At 41.8% G+C, this 19661-nt stretch overlaps 1 protein-coding gene across 1 annotated transcript in view; it reads right to left on the reverse strand.

Moving 5' to 3' along the window:
• Positions 1–19661, reverse strand: part of FAT3 (FAT atypical cadherin 3) — a 399679-nt gene that overhangs the window by 373384 nt on the left and 6634 nt on the right. Inside the window, exon 2 of the mRNA XM_044442719.1 lies at positions 5770–9078. Coding sequence (XP_044298654.1) covers positions 5770–9061 — 3292 coding nt within the window. The 5' untranslated portion in view covers positions 9062–9078. The remainder of the gene's footprint in view (positions 1–5769; positions 9079–19661) is intronic.

Consider the following 19661-nt stretch of genomic DNA (forward strand, 5'->3'; position numbering starts at 1 on the left):
GTAGCTACTAGTCCAGAAGGCTGTATGCTACCTCTAGTATCAATGGCAGGATACCCATGCACATCATTTACTGGGGAACATGGGGAGAAGGCTGCTGTTGCACTTGCTAGTGGATTTCTAGTAAGCAGCTGGTTGGTCACTGTGTGATGTGAGCTACAGAGCAGATGGGCCTTTGGTCTGATCCAGCAGGGCTGTTATTTTATGTTCTTAGCTGCAGAAGAAGAAAAAACTTGCACCTGGTTAGCTGAACACTAAATACACCCACATATTGCTATGCTACCCTTTGTTGCTCAGCTCTGTACCTCTTCTAGCTTTTTATGGCCTGCATCCTCTAAATGTGTTCCCCATTTCCCCAGCACCACCACCCCCTGAGTCTACGTTCTAGAAAATCTTGCCTAAATAGAAGCTGTCTCCTTCCCAACCATCAGTGGTTTTCAGGGAACTCTTGAAAGGGCTTTGTCATCCAAACCTAAACCATTGAACCGTGGATTGCTAACTATGCTGCCTTTAGACAATCCAAGTGTCAGGACTGCTGCTCAAAGAGAGTTTTACATGTTTTCACTGCCTTTTTCATAAACCAGACCCCAGAGTGTAAACAGCACTGTCTGGCTTTCATAATTGGCTTGGAATCCTAATGTCTGATTAAACAGCTTGAATTAGCCAAAACAGAGACTTTTCATCTTGTGCTTTAATACTAAACAGAAAAATTATGGGCCTCTGGAAAACAAAATGCATTATCTACTTCAACCACAGCAACTCCATGAACCACAGCTATACTTAAATACTGTTATTTGGTCCAGATTAGCCGCAGAGCTGCATGCACAGCAGGTGACCCACTAAACGGGGGTCCCGCTATGATGCACGTATTGAGAACTGCTATGTTAGCACCCTCTGCTTTTAAAACTTTCTTTAGCATGGAACATTCTGGACTTTTGGGACTGTGCAAGGAAATCTCCTGGTTATAGTCAGGATACTTAATGTGCCAGCTGCTTTCCAAGAATGAAGGCAGGCAGTGACTTCATGATCTTCAGTTTGACCAGCCTTACTCATCCTGGTTCCCTGAAGACATTTTGACATGAATTTTCATCCCTGTGGACCATTGGACTTGGTGGCTTGGGAGCTGTAGGGAAACACCCCCGGGGAGCAGCAGTTTCAGGAAGATTGGAAGCACATTTGTTCAAGATGACTTCTGTGCAGTTTCAGTTCAAAAGAAGGCAAACAGAAACCTCTTTCAGAACTCACTGCTCAACTCAGGGAAGGTGTCCAATGAAGTGAGAAGAGGAGCACTGTAGGTAAGGCCAGTGATGTGGCCTCATGTCCCTTACACAGGTTAATCGACTGCATTCAGGCATGTTGTCTGAACAGGGCTACCTTCTGAAGTCTATTCCACACTAGATTCCTGACCCTTTGGGGTCAGAAGCTAAATCAGAAATGTTGAAAGAACATCATGGGAGCATTCACAAAATGGGGGATAAGGGCAGGAGGGGAGCATGTCCATCCCAAAATGCCTCTAAATCCACTCAGAGGGCCCTTGGTCCAATCAATGGGCTGCCCAAATAGGCATGGATTGTCCAGAACCATACATTTTTCAGCAGACAAACAGGTAATAATAGAAGAAATATAATTTGCCCAAGGGAAGGGCAGAAGCGTCTGAGTTCCAAAGCACTTTGAAACTGAAATGAAAATGGAGCAGGAGGGTAACTCTTCAGAGCCCCACAAATAAAAATTCTATTTTGTAGAACTTAATGAATATAATAAAAAGCAAAGCAAAGCAGGAACCATACTGGCAAAAGGGCATTTAACAGCCAATTTACATATGCACAAGAAACAGAAGAGGTTCAATTTTTCCTATAGTTGGACACAGAAAACAAGAATAATGCTTAATAGTTCTAGCCAGCAGAATGCTCACCTTCCTTCCAACAATGTAGGGCATTAAAGCAACCCATTCCACCCTTCTGCACTTTCAACTGGTACCAGAAAAGATGATTTACAAGAACCTGTATGCTAGAAATGCATGCTAGAAATGCCAAGAAATACCACACTGATTGCTGGAGCAGCAAACATAGGAAGAACCCGTTATAACACCAGATGCGACTTGTGATCTTTCCAGAGGGCTGCAAAAATGATTTCCCCGGTGAGTCCCAATCCTGAAGCTTCAGGCTTAGAATGCTTCCTTTTAAACACATTCCTTCACTTACCTGACGTAAGATGAAGCAGTGAAGTAGAAGAGTTGGTAAGTTCAGAACCTCCATTCATTTATCATCTCAGGGCAAAGCTTAATGGAAAGGCAGCTCTTAATGACATTTCTTAAAAATGCAAAGTAATGCTTTCTAATTTCCTCCCTTAATGTAATGTCACAGCTGCCCTATTAATGCCAGCAGCTATTAAGCACTTAAACCAGCAGCTTGTTGAGCAGAGATTTTATCCTATAACCATAGCCATCCACCCGGCCCTTTCTCGATTTTGATAATGTTCCATCATGGCACTGAGGGGCAATTCAAAGCACCGAAAAGCATCAGACCTTTAATCATCTCTGGAAAATGAGTAAATTGAATGCCTTTTTCATAAAAAGAGAAAAACCAGAAAAAACCAATATAAGCATGAAGTTTAAACATTGAGCTATATGAAGTTTGTCTCTACGGTAATTAATGAGGATTCTGAATTGCTACGTTTCTATTATTCTGTTTCGAAAAAAGCTCCATCAAAGGACACATCCCTGACAAAGCACACACACAAAGGTATCTGTATCCAATAGTTTTGAACGCCTAATTTTGCTTTATTGGTCTTCATGATTTTGATGGGGTCAGGAGTGCACCGACTAGCTACCACTCTGACCTGCATAATTTATGGTTATCACCGCATAATACAGAGGCAGTAATGGAGTCACAGAGAGGCAAACATTTGCATTTCATTGAGAGGAGAGACACCACTAAGTGAAGCGTTTGGTTCCACGACTCCAGTAGGACTAATGCTTTCTCACTGCTACCGGTAAATTATATACAGACACAATTCACTTATGCAGAAGTCTTTAAAGACAAACTGAAAGAAATACACCCAACACCTAAACTTTAATGTCGACCATTTAAATTTTAAAGCCCTGATCCAGCAAGGGAAGTAGCTGCTGTGCATGCATTATACCTGCCTTTTAGGTGGAGAAACTAGACACTTGGACCAGATAGATAGGAATATCTGCTCAGCAAAAGGTCATTTCTATCTGCTCAGCAAAAGAGCCCCCCCATTAGTGCCAGGTTGCTTTACTCAGTACGATTGGAAGCCCAGGAATACATCACCCTGCAGAATGGAGAGATACATAGCATGGCGCAGGTTGAGCGCCCTTCGAAATATGCAGTCGAAATCCAACATGAATGTGAGGCCTCAGAAAAGAAGGAAGGCCCTGATGCATCAGAGCAAGGGTGCTTCTGGCCTGCATTCTGTTCACACCATGACTAACCAGCTGCCAGGAGAGACCCACGCGTGGGACCCATGCTTTTATTTTTTATTTATCTAGTAACTGTTCCACCGGTAGCACATAGCCAGCAGGACTACTGGCCACTGAATGGATCACAACTACACAAATTAGTGGCCAGCATGACTTTAGCACAACTACACAAATTAGTGGCCAGAATTGCCTTATTCCTACTCCACAATATCTCTTTTAGATGTTGTGACCAGAACTGTGCAAAGCGCTCCAAATAGAGCCACATAATTGATTTATCTATAGGCACTATGATACTGGTGATTTGATTTTTGATTGCTTTCCTAATCATGCTTACCATGGAATCTGCCTTTTTCACAGGCCCACTGGGTCAACCATTTCAGGGTGCTGTTCATCAGAACCCCAAGATCTCTTTCTTGGTCAAGTTACCTCTAGCTCAGATCCCAGGTACTTATACTTTAAACAAATTTTCTTTTTCCTCAAGTGGCATCATTTTACACTTGCTTACATTGAAGATTTGAAAATTCAATACCCATTCTTCCAATTTGGAGATATTCTCTTTGACCTTCTTCCAGTCCTGCTATGCTTTAAACACCCTACATGACTTTGCCACTTCACTGCTCACTCCTAATTTCAGATCCTTTATAAAATAGGTGAAAAGCACTGGTCTGCATTTTCCTTTTGGGTAATTTGCACTTTATTCCTGTAGTCCACTTTCTGTTCATTAGCCAGTTACTGATCCATAAGAGGACTTCTGCTTTTATTTCACAACTGCTGAATTTGCTCAGAGTCCTTTGCTGAAGAAATTTCTCAAAAGCCCCTTCAAAGTCAAAGTAAACAGCATCTTCAAGACTGGTCTTGTTCATATATCTACTAGCTCTCTCGAAGGACTCAACAAGGCTAGTGAGACAGGACTTACCTTTGCAGAAGTCAGGATGATGCCTTTTCAGCAGGGCTCATCTCTCCAATTGCTAGCTGATTCCATATTTAATAAAAGTTTCAACCAATTTACCTGGAAGAAGCATTAAGCTAACTATCCTTTAATTTACTGGATTCCCTTGGATTCCATTTAAATATTGGTGTTATCATGAACATGTTCCAGTCTCTGGTACAGACTGGTTTTAGGAACTATTTTTTGTTAGAAGGTCAGCAGTTTCCTATTCATTTCACTTTTATACAGTCTCTTTATCCTACTTCTATGCTGCGTTAATGTCTTTCTTGCCCAAAAGACCAACTTCCTCCCCAGTTGATTTCTTACTTCTGACTTATTTAAAGATTTTTTTTTTCATTGTTGTCCATGATGTTGTCAGCAATATACTTCTCAAAGTGTGTGTGTGTGTGGGGGGGGGTTGCATCTCTTATTGTATCCCTTATTCATGTTAACACTTGGTTTTCCTCATTTGCACAAGAATTTCATTGTCTGAAGAAAGCCTTCCTTGATCTAATAGCTTCCTTGACGCTGCTCATTCACTCACTGATAACCTCTTGGACTTAGTGCTACCTTTACTAACCTAGCTAAGGTTCTATTATTGTTGTTTTGAGTAACCCCCAAGCTTTCTGAAGTGATTTCACCCTCTTGCCTCCACCTTTCAGGTTCCCTTTTACCAAATGACTCATTTTGCTCTTCTGAAATCAAATGTGAATTTATTGGATTTCCTTGGCCATTTCCAAGTAAAATACATAATAAATCTGATAGCATTGTTGCTGCTCTTTTAAACTGGCTCAACAACACCGATAGCTCCTATTAGGTCCTGGGCTATACCACTTAGGATTAAATCCAGGATCCCTTCTCCTCTGGTTTCATGCCCAACTGTTCTATGGAACATGCATTCATTCGGTTAATGTGGAAATGACTGAAGTCACCCACTCTTGTAACACTTCCTCTTTTGAAGGCTTCCCTGATTTTGCTCTTCGTCTCAAGGTCTTTGTGAGCATTCTGGTCTCAAAGCCAGGCAGTGTCCTCCATGACCCTTCTCTAGAAGGGTTTGCCACTTTAGTGTTTCCAGTCTGCTCAACACTGTGCTCTCTTTCAACCAACTCCTTCTCTAGTACCCTTCCCAGTCCATCCTATTAAGAGTTTATATTCAGAACTAGTTGTATCACACTGGCTCTTCACTCCACCAGGTTTCCACAGCACAGACTACACCAGGCATCCCACTCTCCTACTTTGCCTTAGAAGCTTCTAGCCTTTGCATAGAAGACCCTACACACTGCATCTCAGATCCTTCTGGAATATTCTGTGACACAAAGTTCTCTTTAACTGCTTATCACCTTCCACTGCCAAAGTTGTATCTTTTCATGAAGCTTTGCAAAGAATAAAAAGAACAACTTACCGGTTTCTTCATCTATGTTAAACCGTCCAAGTCCACTGCCATCTCGTATGGAGTACTGGATCTCACCATCCCTGCCGGTATCATCATCCTTCGCATTCACTTGCAAAACACTTGTTCCAATGCGTGAATTTTCTTTTACTGATCCAATGACTGCAAAGTCAGAAAAATAAGGGGTGTAGAGGTTTTCGTTCACATCCACGACTTCAACTTCTACAAATGAAACTGAAGATAGTGAAACTGGACGCCCTTTATCCTTTGCTCGCACTGTTAGGTTGTAGAACTGCTGCTTCTCATAGTCCAGTTCTTTACTTAGGCGGATAGCACCACTTGCTTTGTCTATTTCAAATCTCCCGTTGTAATCATTCACCAGAGAATACCGCACTTGTCCTCCAAGTCCCAGATCTAAGTCTTGTGTTTCAAGCCAAGCAATGACAGTACCAACTGGGAGATCTTCCAGCACCTTCACACTATAGCTAGGTGGTATGAAAGCTGGAGAGCAATCATTGACATCGTCCAAAAAAACCTTCAGAGCAACAACAGAAAACTGCTGGTGCCCACTCTCTGCTCTGTCTCTTGCCTCTATCTTCAATGTATAATTTGCCTTTGATTCTCTGTCTAAATGATCAGCTGTGTAGATTATTCCTGTGGAGCTATTGATAGTGAACTGCTGTGTGTCTGTCAATATGGAGTAAGTCACTTCCCCGTTTGGCCCTAGATCTCTATCTCTGGCCTCTAGCTGGATAATCTCCACACCAATACCTGTACTTTCCAAGATATTAACTGAGTAACTTTCCTGCAAAAAGACAGGCCTATTATCATTGGCATCCTCTACAGTTATGGTGAGTAACCTCCAGCTGGCTTTCTGGGGACTGCCTAAATCATAAATGGTAATATTTAGGAGATACAACTCTGTTTTCTCACGGTCCATGGGCATAAGGACTTTAAGCAGCCCAGTCTCCATTTCAAGTTTGAAGCAGCTGTCTATGTTGCCATCTGCTATGGTGTAAAGCACCTTCCCATTAAAGCCAGAATCAGAATCATAGGCTTTGATCCGAAATATAGTGGCCCCAACTGGAAGGTCTTCTCTGACTGAGACATCAGTAGGAAATGACTTATCGAAATGTGGGGCCTGCCTGTTCACAGAATAAAAATCCAGGAAGCCATCTTCGGAATTCAGTTTCACATTGGCTTTTGCTTTCTTTAGCAACTTCTCCGCCAGTCTCTGGGCAACCCTAGTTTCTCTGCAGCTAAAAGTCTTGGAAGACACCTTTCCATGTACCACAGAAATATTGACAAACATGGAGTCAGCAAAATTTTCCCCATCCGTTGCCGTGATCCTGAGTCCAAAATTATTGTTCTTGATTCCTGCACTTGACAGGGACTTTTTCAGCTGTAGAACCCCTGAGTCTGGGTTCAGGTAGAAGAAACCCAGTTCATTCCCAGAAATGATCTTGTACTTCACAAGCTCCATCTCGTCAATGTCTATAGCAGACACAGCTGTGATGTGCCCACCAACAGGGAAGTCAGATGAAATCACTCCCTGACAAGCCACCTTTTCAAACAATGGCTTGTTATCATTTACATTGCCTATGTATATTGTGACATTAACCTCACTCTCATGGCGGTAAGGAGAGCCCCAGTCTGAAGCCCTAACAATAAACCTGTAGCTCTCTGGGGAAGACTCAAAATCCAGTTCTTCAGAGGTGGTAACAACCCCAGTAAACTGGTTGATGGAAAAGGGAAGTGAATTTAGACTAGCGATGCTGTACGTGATATAGCCATTTTCTCCCCGGTCCTTATCATAGGCAGAAACTAATAAAATGCTAGTGCCCACAGGGACGCTTTCATTCACATAGGCACTGTATGAAGGTTGTGTGAACTCTGGAATGTGATCATTGGCATCTTCTATCCTGACAGTAACATGTGCTTTTAAATCCTCTTCTTTGTTCACTACTTCTAAATCATAAAATTCCTTGTCAATGATTTTTAAAGGGCGTGCTGTGGTAATCAGCCCTGTCCTGGGGTTAATCTTGAAATATCCAGCATCCTCACTAGGAGATAATTTATATATTTCCCCATGGGTTTCTGGGGTTAGCTTAACTAGAGCAACAACCACTCCAGGAGGAGAAAATTCATTAATGGCTACATCGTATGTGTCCTTTTCGAACTTTACTGGGCTGCTTTCTTTCTTGGGACTGCCAATATGGACCAGCTTCACAGCTGAAAACTTTTGAGGAGAACCCTTATCTTTTGCTTGGAGGGTAAGATTGAAACCATATGGAAAATTCTCCCAATCAATAGGCTTTCTCTCTTTGATTTTGTACTCGTTCATCCATCTGCCCTCTTTAGTCAACTGGAACTGTTCCAAGGGATCTCCAGCAACAATAGAAAGTGATTCGATCTCACCATTAGCACCTTCATCGAGATCATCAACATTAATAATAGCATATGTAGGCTCTTTGTCCAAAGCGAATGGAACGTGGGTTACCACATTGATAGTCGGGGCATGTTCATTTATACGTTCAATATGTATGTAAAGTTTGGCAGTGCTGCTTACTCCGTTGTTCCCATAGAGTTTCATCCCACGGTCCACAGCCAGAACTTCAAGGTCATACCGGTTTTTCTCATCATAATTTAACCGGCCACTTAAGGAGATAACGCCACTAGTTGGATGGACAGAAAAGAGGTCAACTTTGTTTTTGAAGTAATAATAGAATTCACCATTAGATCCAATGTCAGCATCTGTTGCTGTAACTTGTGCAATGCTAGTCCTTAAAGGAGTGCTTTCTGCTATTGTAACGGAGTAGGTAGTGGGCGAAAACAAAGGTCGTAAATCGTTCATATCTAAAACCTGTACATTCACTTTTGCCCATGCTTCCAAGTCTTCGCCACGGACAGAACCTTTAATGATCAATAAATAGTTGTCCTGGATTTCTCGATTCAATATGGCAGAATTCCCACCTTTAGTTCTTATCCTAAGAAAACAGAAATCAGCTATTACAACTTCCTCTGCTTTGAAAAAACCTTCATCATCGCCAGACACTATCCTATACTTGATATCCCAAGAGAAGTCTGCCAGGATGATGCCCATTCTACTTGGACTGTTCAGATAGGTCCGTGCTGCAGAGTTTTCATACACGGTGGCATTGTACAAGGAATGTGTAAAGTGGAAGCCAAGCGGTGCTGTCCCATGAAGGCCATGACACACACTAGAAAAAAGCTGAACAAGCAGGAAGACGAGGCCAGATGCAGGGGCCAAAGGACCTGACCAATGGCCCATATTTATCTCCATCACATCATTCTTTCATCCTAAAAAAGAAAAAAGAAAGGAAAAGATGATGGCAGGTTACTCAGAAACCTTGCATTGCAAAGGTTGAATGATGTTTCTGCACTGCACGTACAAAACTCACCCCGACATTCTATCCCATTCCACAAATATTCCAAAACTCTAACCACAGATCAACCATGCAATTCAGCCTGGCCAGTCAGGTGCTTTACAAAAATCAGCCTAGAATTTTCAGCCCCAGGCAGACAACAAAAGCACATCTGAGTGCTGGTAGGTTGCCAAAACGGATAGGTTGTCAATGGATGGCGTACTCCATTTCAGCTAGGTAGGCAACAACTTGTTTAGGCCAGCTCTATGTTATGTTATGTTAGTCACAAAGTCATGCCCGACCCATTACGACCCCATGGACAACATTCCTCCAGGCCTTCCTGTCCTCCACCGTCCCCTGGAGTCCACTTAAGCTTACACCAACTGCTTCAGGGACTCCATCTAGCCACCTCATCCTCTGCCATCCCCTTCTCCTTCTGCCGTCAATCATTCCCAGCATTAGGCTCTTCTCCAGGGAGTCCTTCCTCCTCATTAGGTGGCCAAAGTATTTGAGTTTCCTCTTCAGTATCTGGCCTTCTAAAGAGCAGTCAGGGTTGATCTCCTCTAGGAGTGACTGGTTTGATTTCCTTGCAGTGCAAGGGATTCTCAGGAGTCTCCTCCAGCACCACAATTCAAAAGCCTAAATTCTTCGGCACTAAGCCTTCCTTATGGTCCAGCTTTCAAAGCCATATGTTGCAACTGGGAAAACCATAGCCTAGACTATACGCACTTTTGTTGGCAGGGTGATGTCTCTGCTTTTTAGTATGCTGTCTAGATTTGCCAAAGGCCAGCTCTACCATTTGACAAAATCCTCTGGTTGGGATGCCACTGGAATGGGCTTCCTGAAATTCAGGTGCAATGGGAAAAGATTTAAGAAAGAAGTGAGAACCTGCCCCAGCTACTGCTTCCTTGCTCCAAATGATCCCTGTATTTATTCTCATATCATGAACACTTTCCAATCATGTCTATGGAGAAAATAGAGAACTGGACTTAGAACAATGTTGCAATTGTGCCAAAACATGACCAATAACTTTCCACTGGTTTTCCTGGGCTTCAGAAATTTCTTTTGGAAAGATCCAAGCACACTGCAGCCCTGTGTCAGAGGTCCCTACAATGTATGTTCGGGCAAGGCATCAGTGTATGTTCAGCAAACCCCACCAGCTTGGGAAGCTGCAGAAACCACACCATACTGCATACTGGGTCTACCCCTGCACAGGTACATCCCGATCTATTTTTACCAGCAGGCAGCCCACTAATTTAATTACCTACCAACACACTGCCCACCAATTTAATCACCTACAGTCCTTGGAAGTGACACTACTTCAGGATGTTTTTATACACATCATCATAGCAGTTGAGATTCTGCTGCGAATTTTTGGGAAAGGATGGCACATATTTTGCTAGCACAGAAATTACTTTTTAGGAAGTTTTGCTTTGGTTTGGGCAGGTTTCTTTTGCAAAAGTAGGATCAAATTCTCACTAAGAGAGTATGACTTTTTGCTTCATTTATGAAAGTATGCTAGACTGAGAAAATCAAAAAGAAAGCATGAGATGAGTTACTTGTTACAAAGCACCTTGTTTCCTAGTAGCGCCTGACAGTCTTCTGAAGCTCAGATCATGAATCTTCTTGTTACATATAACAAGTTAATGGATTTCACTTATAAGAATATCCATTGTTACAGAATATGGACACACACATGTAAAGGCAGAACGGCAGGAATTTAGCCTGGCTATAAGACATCAAGATAGGGTACAGTACAAAAGACAGAAAGGAAAAGGGCATTTTGTGCACAATTTTTATGGAAAAATTTCAGGCCAGACTCGTCCTTTCAGACTATTCTATAAGTCTACTGCAGGTTTTAAGTACAAGTGGAAATCGATTCATTGCAATGATCTTATAACACTCCCAACAGAGTGCCTTAGCTCCAACCTCAGAGTTTATATTCCACAACTGCACAGCACATTAATCAATAATACCTGATCGACTCTCATGGGTGTTTTATCAGGGCACAGCTTTTTCAGAATGTTTACTTCCGTGCATTACTCTCTTGTTTTACCTTGCACTGGCCCCTGGAAACTTGGGAACCAAGTGAGTAAGCAGTTGCAAGACCCATCTTCTGGGTGCATCAGGGAAAGTGATAAGAGGAGGTGTTATGCCAAGCAGACATGGCAAGGGCTGCAATAAAAGAGATTTTTCAGGGATCATAGAATTTTATTTGGAAGGTCCTTTAAAAGATTCTTTCATTCAACCTGCTGCAGATGCAAGAAAACCATTGCCATAGCATTCCAAATTGGTGGCCATCTCTGCATCAAGTTTAGTGCATTCTGGTGCAGCGTCCTCAATTGTTGGTAAGCTTGTACTAAAACAAAGTCTCCATAATGTTTAGTCAAATGCCCTTTTCTGTTAATTTGAGACCTTTGGTTGAGGTCTTACCCTCTTGGAAAAATGTGGCTGTCTTAACTCAAAAGTGTGGCTGTCTTAACTCAATAAAGTAATGTAGAATATCATATTGTAGGTTGTTGTTTGTGTGAATGTTCGTTCTTCTATGGTAAGATAAAACTCTTCCATAAGAGAATTTACATTGGAATGGACAAAATCCAACTGACCTATTCACACAGATATCTTATCATAATGGGCCCAACTGGGATGGGCCCAATCCTTGCACTGGTCTTTCTTTTCCTTCCTTGCCTCTGCAGCCCTCCTCACATGTCCAAAGGTGCTTCAGAGCGTCCCCCACTCCACCAATAAAATTTGGGGGGTTGTATCAAGGGGCCGCAGGGAGAAGAATGCCATGTGTACCCTCTTGGGTTTTTCCTAGTGGCAGAAAAAGATCACTGGACACAATCTAGTATTTGCACAGATGTGCATTTGTCTATCATATGTCTATCTCAGTGATTTGTAGCTGCTCTGGCAAAAAAAATAAAATAAAAATAAAAATCCCAGCCAGCTTATACCACTTCAAAAGAAATGTTAAAATATGGTAACAAAAGATATTTAAAAATATTATAAAACCAGCTAGAGCAACATAAGCAAACCTAGCCATGATCAAGCAAGTCAATACCCAAGAGTTTCATTTTTTATTCTAATTAACAAGTGAAATTGCTCCCCCACTAAGTAGCTACTGGAATATCTAATTGCACAGATCTTGAATTGGGGCACAGCAAATGGGTTTGTTTAATGCCCTGACTGTTATACCCATATTCAAGTGTCCAGGAGAAACCATTGCCTGCATCAGATCAGCTCCTTTAGCCTTCCATGCAGCCTATGGGAGCAACTTTAAGCAGTATTTACCTGCCTATTTTGCAAAGGCTTCACTTTGTCCCACTCTGAGCAGAAAGAAATGATAATAGGAAACACTTTCCGTAGGCTAGCCAACAGTTCAATTCTAGATTATCTTGGCTAGTGTTCTCATTCTTACTTCTGAGGGTTACTTTCCCACCCTACCTTGGCTTACCTTTAAACCCTGCCAAATCGTATGAGAAACACATATGCAATCCACCATTTGCAACTGACTATCAGTTGCTTTCGTGCCTTCAGCTGCTTGGGAATCTGCACACCACATGTTGCAACCCTTATTTACGCCCACCCAAGCCTCAGATTTGGAGAAACACTTAAGTCTATGTTAGGCATAACTAGGAAATAAAAACAAAACTGCCAAGATTCTGCAACTGCACTCAGAATACTGTGTATAGTTCTGGTTGTCTTACCTTTAAAAGGACACTGCTGAATTGGGAAAAGTGCAGATAAGTGCAGTGAGGAAGGGGCTGGAGCAAAGTCCCCTGTGAGGAGTGGCTACAACAACTGTGACCGACTAGCTTGGACGAAAGGTGAGCAATGAGAGACACAAATTAGGCAAATTAGGACAAAGGTCCCCCTCTCCCATAACACTGAAACCACGAAGTGATTGGAAGGCATAGAACAGATAAAAGGAAACACTTCTTCACAAAATGCATAGTGAAACTGTGGAATTCACTGTCACAGGAAGTAGGAAGGGCCTCTAATTTAGATAAAAGTGAGCTGGACAACTCATGAAGAAGGCAGCTGTCAATGGCTACCATTCGGTGTGCTACCTCCACTGTCGGAAGAGGCATGCCTGCATGTACAAGTTGTGAGCCACTTGGGTGGAGGAAATCTTACTGGACGGACTATTGGTCTGATCCAGCATGGTTTCTCCTATGTACCTATATTCCTATAAATCCCAAGGATGCTGGGATTGTAAACTACCTATGATGACAGATTTCCTCCCTGTTCCTTCTGTGGAATCATGGTCCAGGACTATTATGTAGCATCCTCTGTAGTTGCTAAGGATATGAAACAGTCAGGTGGAGATCCCCAATACAATCCCCAACAATTCATACTGTCAACTGCTGCTAATGTTATGGTAGGCAAAAAAATAATCAATCACAGGCCATTTTCTGTAGCATTTCTATGGCAAATAGAATGTGTGTCCAGTTTTCTGTCACAAATGCCACACAAAAGCACAGATGCCCATTCTTAGAGTGGCCAAAGGTTACCATAAAATGCTTCAGGCATTGAACACTAGGTTTAACCTATAAATAAAATTCTCAGCTGGACAGCTAGTCAACTGGATCCCTGCAAGAAACAAGAGCCATTTATGTTTTCTGCACGGTCTGTTCCTTGTTGGATATTTATTTTAAAGAGCCATGTCATGTTTTGCAGGCAGGAAATGTAATGTGATAAGAAACCAGTTACAAAGGAACTGAGCATAAATGAACAAAGTTCATTTCATAAACATTTCTAATTCAGAAACGAAAACTCAACTCAACCAAACTTTAAGTTTTGAAGTGGAAGATTAGGAATGTGATTACTTGTGTGTGGTTTTGAAACATCCAAGCAGAGAACTACTTAGAATCATATTGGTTTTGTTTGATGGGGGTGGGGCATGAGTATTCTTTCTTCCTTTTTTTAAAGTATCAATTGATCATGGAAGCCAAGCACCAAATATGCACAGTACCAGCCAAGGTGACTTTGGTTAGAATTCAAGTAATCTTTGACAAGAGACACTAGTTTCTTGAAGAACTAAGAAAGCTGTGCAGTCATTCACCTTGTAAATGCAAATTTCCCAAGTCCAAGACAAATACTTCATTACCATACTGATGAAATTTAGAGCTATCTTCTTGTCTCAGTATATCTGCAACGTGTAACTTTACCAATGGGTACAGTAAATGCATGCAAGCAGAAGAGGGAAGGAACATCAACCACCAGCTTGACACTACGTGACAAGAAAATGTAAGCCCATTTTCAGATTTGGAGAAGGACCACCTGCTCCAACATATTGCCTCAATTATGATGCAACAACAAACAAACCAAGGTCTGATGCTATCAGAACAAGCAGTGGATGCACAAGCATCCTCTTCCCTTCCCTCTCCTTTTGTGCATAAAAGGAACAGGCTGAATGCATTCCCTTTTACACTGCAGTAAACCATGCTTCGCAACTCATCCATACACAGCAGGGATGCCCGGAGTTTCCCAGAGTACCAACTGCTAATCATTTGAGAGTTTTCTGGCTATTACAGTTATTTTTCCCTTCTCAAAGGCTGAAATGCTTGCACTACGAGCTTGAAATGAAGATATGAGACATTTTTAATAATATGGCTTCACTCCTTTGATCGTAGGCCCTGATCCTGTCTGCATTTGGTCCTGCCCATTAATGAAATAAGGCTTTCAAGATGAAAGAGAGTCAACTCTTAGGCTGAAAGGGATTCAGCCTGAGGTTTACTCTCTGCCTCCTGGTAGACAGTAAACAAGAGTTCGTGCAAAACATGATCTGCACTCAAGCCAGGATTGGAAACTATGGCTTGATATAAATGAGAAGGGAGGGATCCAAACCTTCTGCTGTTACATGTGAATTAAGAAGGAAGGGGGGAAAGCAGCACAAACACCCAAGATTGCCAATTATCATAATGGCAAGACATAGTTTGTCTAAACTGAATGGTTGGGTTAGCTCCAAAGGCATCTTTCACACACAGGACACATTTATTACATTAAATCATTGTGTGGGGACAGTGAAATTCAATGCAAATCTGTTCCTCCACTTGCACAACCTCTTGCGCAAGGACTGCTGCAACATCTGCCTATCACACAGTGCTGCATAAGCTTTTATACAGACTACTGTGAAAGGAGGACTGGCCACTTCCTGACTCTTGGACCGCTGGGTACCAAACCCAATGAAATCTCTGCAGAAGGTTAGGTTGCTTACCTGTATCTATTGTTCTTCGGGTGGCCATCTGTGCATTCACACAACCAACCCACTAACATCACATCAGTGCCAGCTGGGGTGGGTACCATGCCTTCCTTACAGTTCCATATCCATCTGGTATAGCACAGCTATTCACTGGCTTCCCCTTGGTTCCAGGGCCACAATGTTGGTCTCAAATGAACTGGGAAAAAGAACCTCTCCTACATATGCCAGGGGGTGGGCATGGAAGGGTTCCTACCAGAATGAGTCTAGCTTGGAAATTATCCTGTCAACAGGCACAGAGCCCATAAGTTTGATGCATAGGAACCATGAGCAAGAACAACTATCCTGAAAAAAATCCCTTGAAAATTCCTTGAATGTTTCCACTAAGAGCAACTCACACCCTCAATCTTGGAGCGTACACTCAATGGCCAAGTATAACCATTTTTATTCTATATTTATGCATGCCATATTTATCATGACTCTTACAATCATCCCTATAGATTTGTCTAATGTGGGTGCACCTGGTAATGGGAAAATATACTATTGCCAGATGCAACATCAATCAGAAAGGGCAATACATAGTTACGAAAGAACACATCTTCTTAAACTACCTACTTGTTTCCTGGAGGTAGACAGATGACACATCAACTCCATGGCCTCTGATATTACAATACCTCTTACACTGCACTGGACTGATGAACGAATTACACTTCCAATGTTTAAATGAGTGAAGAACTGACACCACTCACAAGCGGATACATAGATGGATATTTGGTATGTAAGTTTCTGCATATTGTTTTCTTTTATGCATGGATTTTCATCTCTCTGTGAGAACATGTGTACATATGCACAGAGGTGCATGTATTATGGATACACATTTCACACATATCAATTGATATTCACATATTTGAATCCATGTAGTTACATTTGTTTTCACGTCTGTTGTTGAAATTTACCGTAAGTACTAATTTTTAAAAAGTATACTACTGGCTATTGGCAACAAACCCTCTGTGGCTACTGGAGGGTGCTATAAAATGAAGTTACACAAAGCAAAGAAGGTTCTTCACTGTCTGGGAAACATCAGAAGTTGCCCAGTTTGACAACCATCAGGAACTGTATGGGGCATTTAAATGGTTCCTCTCAACTTCCTATCTCAGTGCTCTGCACAACTCTCTATCTTTTCTCCTTCCATCTTAATAGCCACTGAGTGGTTGCATTTATCTAACTACGGATGAATCAACCTATGTTTGGTCTACGTCTGTTTCATATAAATCTGTTCTGTTCCACAAGAACATGCAGTTCTATACACATTTGCTGATAAAGACTCATTTTTATCTTAATTTTATCTCATTCTGTTATAAATTACACATTGCAATGAACATTTTGCTATGCTTTTTCGTCTGAAAACTGCATAAATCAGAGAAGAGTGAAATCAGGATAATTCTGACTTATACATTAATGTAGTATAGGGAGTAAACTGATTCACTTGCATGTGGCATTCTGAGTTTGATTTTTCAGGTTCACTGGGCTGAGAAGCTCCTCTTGGATGCATGCCTTAATGTGGTGAGGGGGTCTGAAACGGAGAGAGACCAAGAACAGTTCCACCAGGTGGCCAAAATGTCCCAGAAGGCTAGTCTCTTAGAAGGGTCAATCAAGGCAGAATGGCCCAAGTGGGGACACCAGAACAAGCTGTGTGTACATCCTTCATGAGTAACAGTCACATGAGCATAAAAGAATGTGTATCTCTAATGGCAATAGGAGTGAGAAAACTCCCAGAGGGCAGATACAGGGTAGCTATGGTAATTGAGGGTGATGCAGATGGAGAATCTTCCACAGACAACAGCAGTGATGCTCAAGTAAGTAATATGCAGAAGAAGACAATGGTGAACAACTTCTGAACCTTCTTACTTTGAAAACGAACTATCCAAAATGAATCAACAGGGAGTGCCAGAAGGTTAAATAAGTATTCAACAAACTACTGGGGAAGAGCAAAGGACAAGTATGAATAGCACTGTCACCAATGGTACAATTAAATCAAGCCAAAAGGAAATGTAGCAGTTGACATGCATAGATACAAAAGAAAAGTCAATGTTGGACAACCCACTTTTTGGAAGATGGAATGTGAGAAGCATGAATCAAAGTACACTAGAAACCATAAAGCAAGATATGGACAGGTAAAACACTGCAGTACCCAGTAGGAATGAAGTAACGTTGCCTGGAATGGGACATTCTCAGTCAAACAAAGATTAAGTGCTTTACTGTGGAAATGACAAACTTAGAGGAACCGGAGTGGTTCCGATGCTGAGGCCAACTCACAGAAATCAGAATTCTTGGAAAACCTATCGACATAACTGTTATTCAAGACTACACCTATATACTAGAGCCTTTGACAGTGTGGGTCATAACAAGCCATGGATGGTATCCTGGACCAGAAAGAAAGAATGTGGAGAAGCAGAATGGTTTTCCATAGGCAAGGGTGTATTTTATCTTCCCATCTGTTCAGTCTGTACCAATAACATAAGGAAAGCTTGCTTAGAATCAGAGAAAGAAACTGTGAAAATTGGCATAATATACATTAATAACTGAAGAGATGCAGCTGATAGCATATTAGTGACAGAAAGTGAAAAAAAAGAGCAAGAGCAGGATTGTGGCTGAACATTACAAAAGCAAACATTATGACTGCAGAAAAATTGCATGACTTTAAGGTCCTCAGATTCTCCAGTTCAAACCCTCCTTTGAGATCACTGAGAGCCACTGCCCAGAGAGCTAAATCACAGTGGAGTAAACAGACTGATGGTGTAATTCAGAATAAGGCTGCTTCATGTATTCAAGGACAGAAACTTAATTTTTCAGTTGCTGCCCATAAAAAGTTTGCTAATACATATACATTTTCATAGATGGAGGTTAATATATTGAGCTTCCATCCTTGACTTGCTGGGAGTTTAGGTGATTCCCACTCTAAGGATCCAGGGCAGCATTTTTTAATCTCTCTCATTAAAACATTGAAATGGTGGCATTTCAAGTTTCAAGACCAGGCTCTCTAAATCGATAACTGTAAATTTCAAAGAGTCAAGTGACAACATGGAGAAAGACTGTAGAATTTCAAATCCCTTCCCAACTTTGACATTGGAATAACTCAATATATTGTGATGTTCCCGTAAACCTAGAAGAGACTCCATGTATCCTAAATCCACAGTGCATTCCACCTTTGTGGAATACCCAAACCCTCATCTGTATTCACCTCTGATTCACCTAGCACACTGATTTCTTACCCACTCCAACCAGTGTCCATTACTCTGATACCAAACCCATGTTTCCAGAAGCACTTTTTTTCCTGGTGTTACGTACATGAAATTTCTGCCAGGAGAAACCTTCATCTGCTGCTCTGTTCAGTCAATAGCCGCTTCAGTGGCACTTCCCCAAAGTGTTTCTACTATCCCCTGATAAATATGCGTTTGTACACTATTTCTCCAATGCACATATGTTGTACACAATTCCCCCAATATACACCCTTTTGTGCACCATTTTGCCCAATGCACACAGTTTTGCATGCATGTTTTGATTAGAGAATTGTGACAAAAAAGCAGAGGTGTGACATAGGATCGGATTAAAAAGTGAACCAAAATTCCCTAACACCCACATTAGTTAGTCTCACTCATTCTGTGCAAATCTAGACATTTCCCTTATTTTCTACCAAGGATAGGCTGCCAGGCAAGGAACAGAGTTGCCAGGCTGCCGATGGGGACTGGGCATTATGTTCACATGACTCCAGTCCTCCGTCAGCTTCACTGGCTTCCCACTGAAGTCTGGGCCCAATTCAAGGTGTTGGTGATGACCTATAAAGCCCTAAACGGCTTGGGTCCTGGTTACCTGAAGGAGCGCTTACGTCCATATATGCCCGCCCGCTCCCTGAGATCTGCAGGAGAGGCCCTTCTCCGGGAACCCTCCGTGAAGGAAATTAGGAGGGTGAGTACTCAGAGGAGGGCTTTCTCTGCAGTGGTGCCCAATCTATGGAATGCGCTCCCCAGAGAGGTCTGCCTTGCGCCATTGTTATTTGTTTTTCGGCGCCAGGCAAAGACCTTTTTATTCAAATGTCATTTTAACTGTTAATAATATTTATTTATTTTATTCTTTGGCCAGGGTGACTTAATTTATACTGTTAATTTATATTATTTTAACGAAGTTTATTTATGTCTGTGAGCCGCCCCAAGGCTTCGGCGAATGGGGGGGCATAGACGTTTCCTAAATAAATAAATAAATAATAATAGGCAAGGTTTTAGCCCCTTTGGAGCAATCCTTCCAGGCATTTCAGTGCT

This window comes from Varanus komodoensis, unplaced genomic scaffold (assembly GCF_004798865.1).
Source record: "Varanus komodoensis strain SLA01 unplaced genomic scaffold, ASM479886v1 scaffold4, whole genome shotgun sequence".
NCBI lineage: Eukaryota > Metazoa > Chordata > Lepidosauria > Squamata > Varanidae > Varanus > Varanus komodoensis.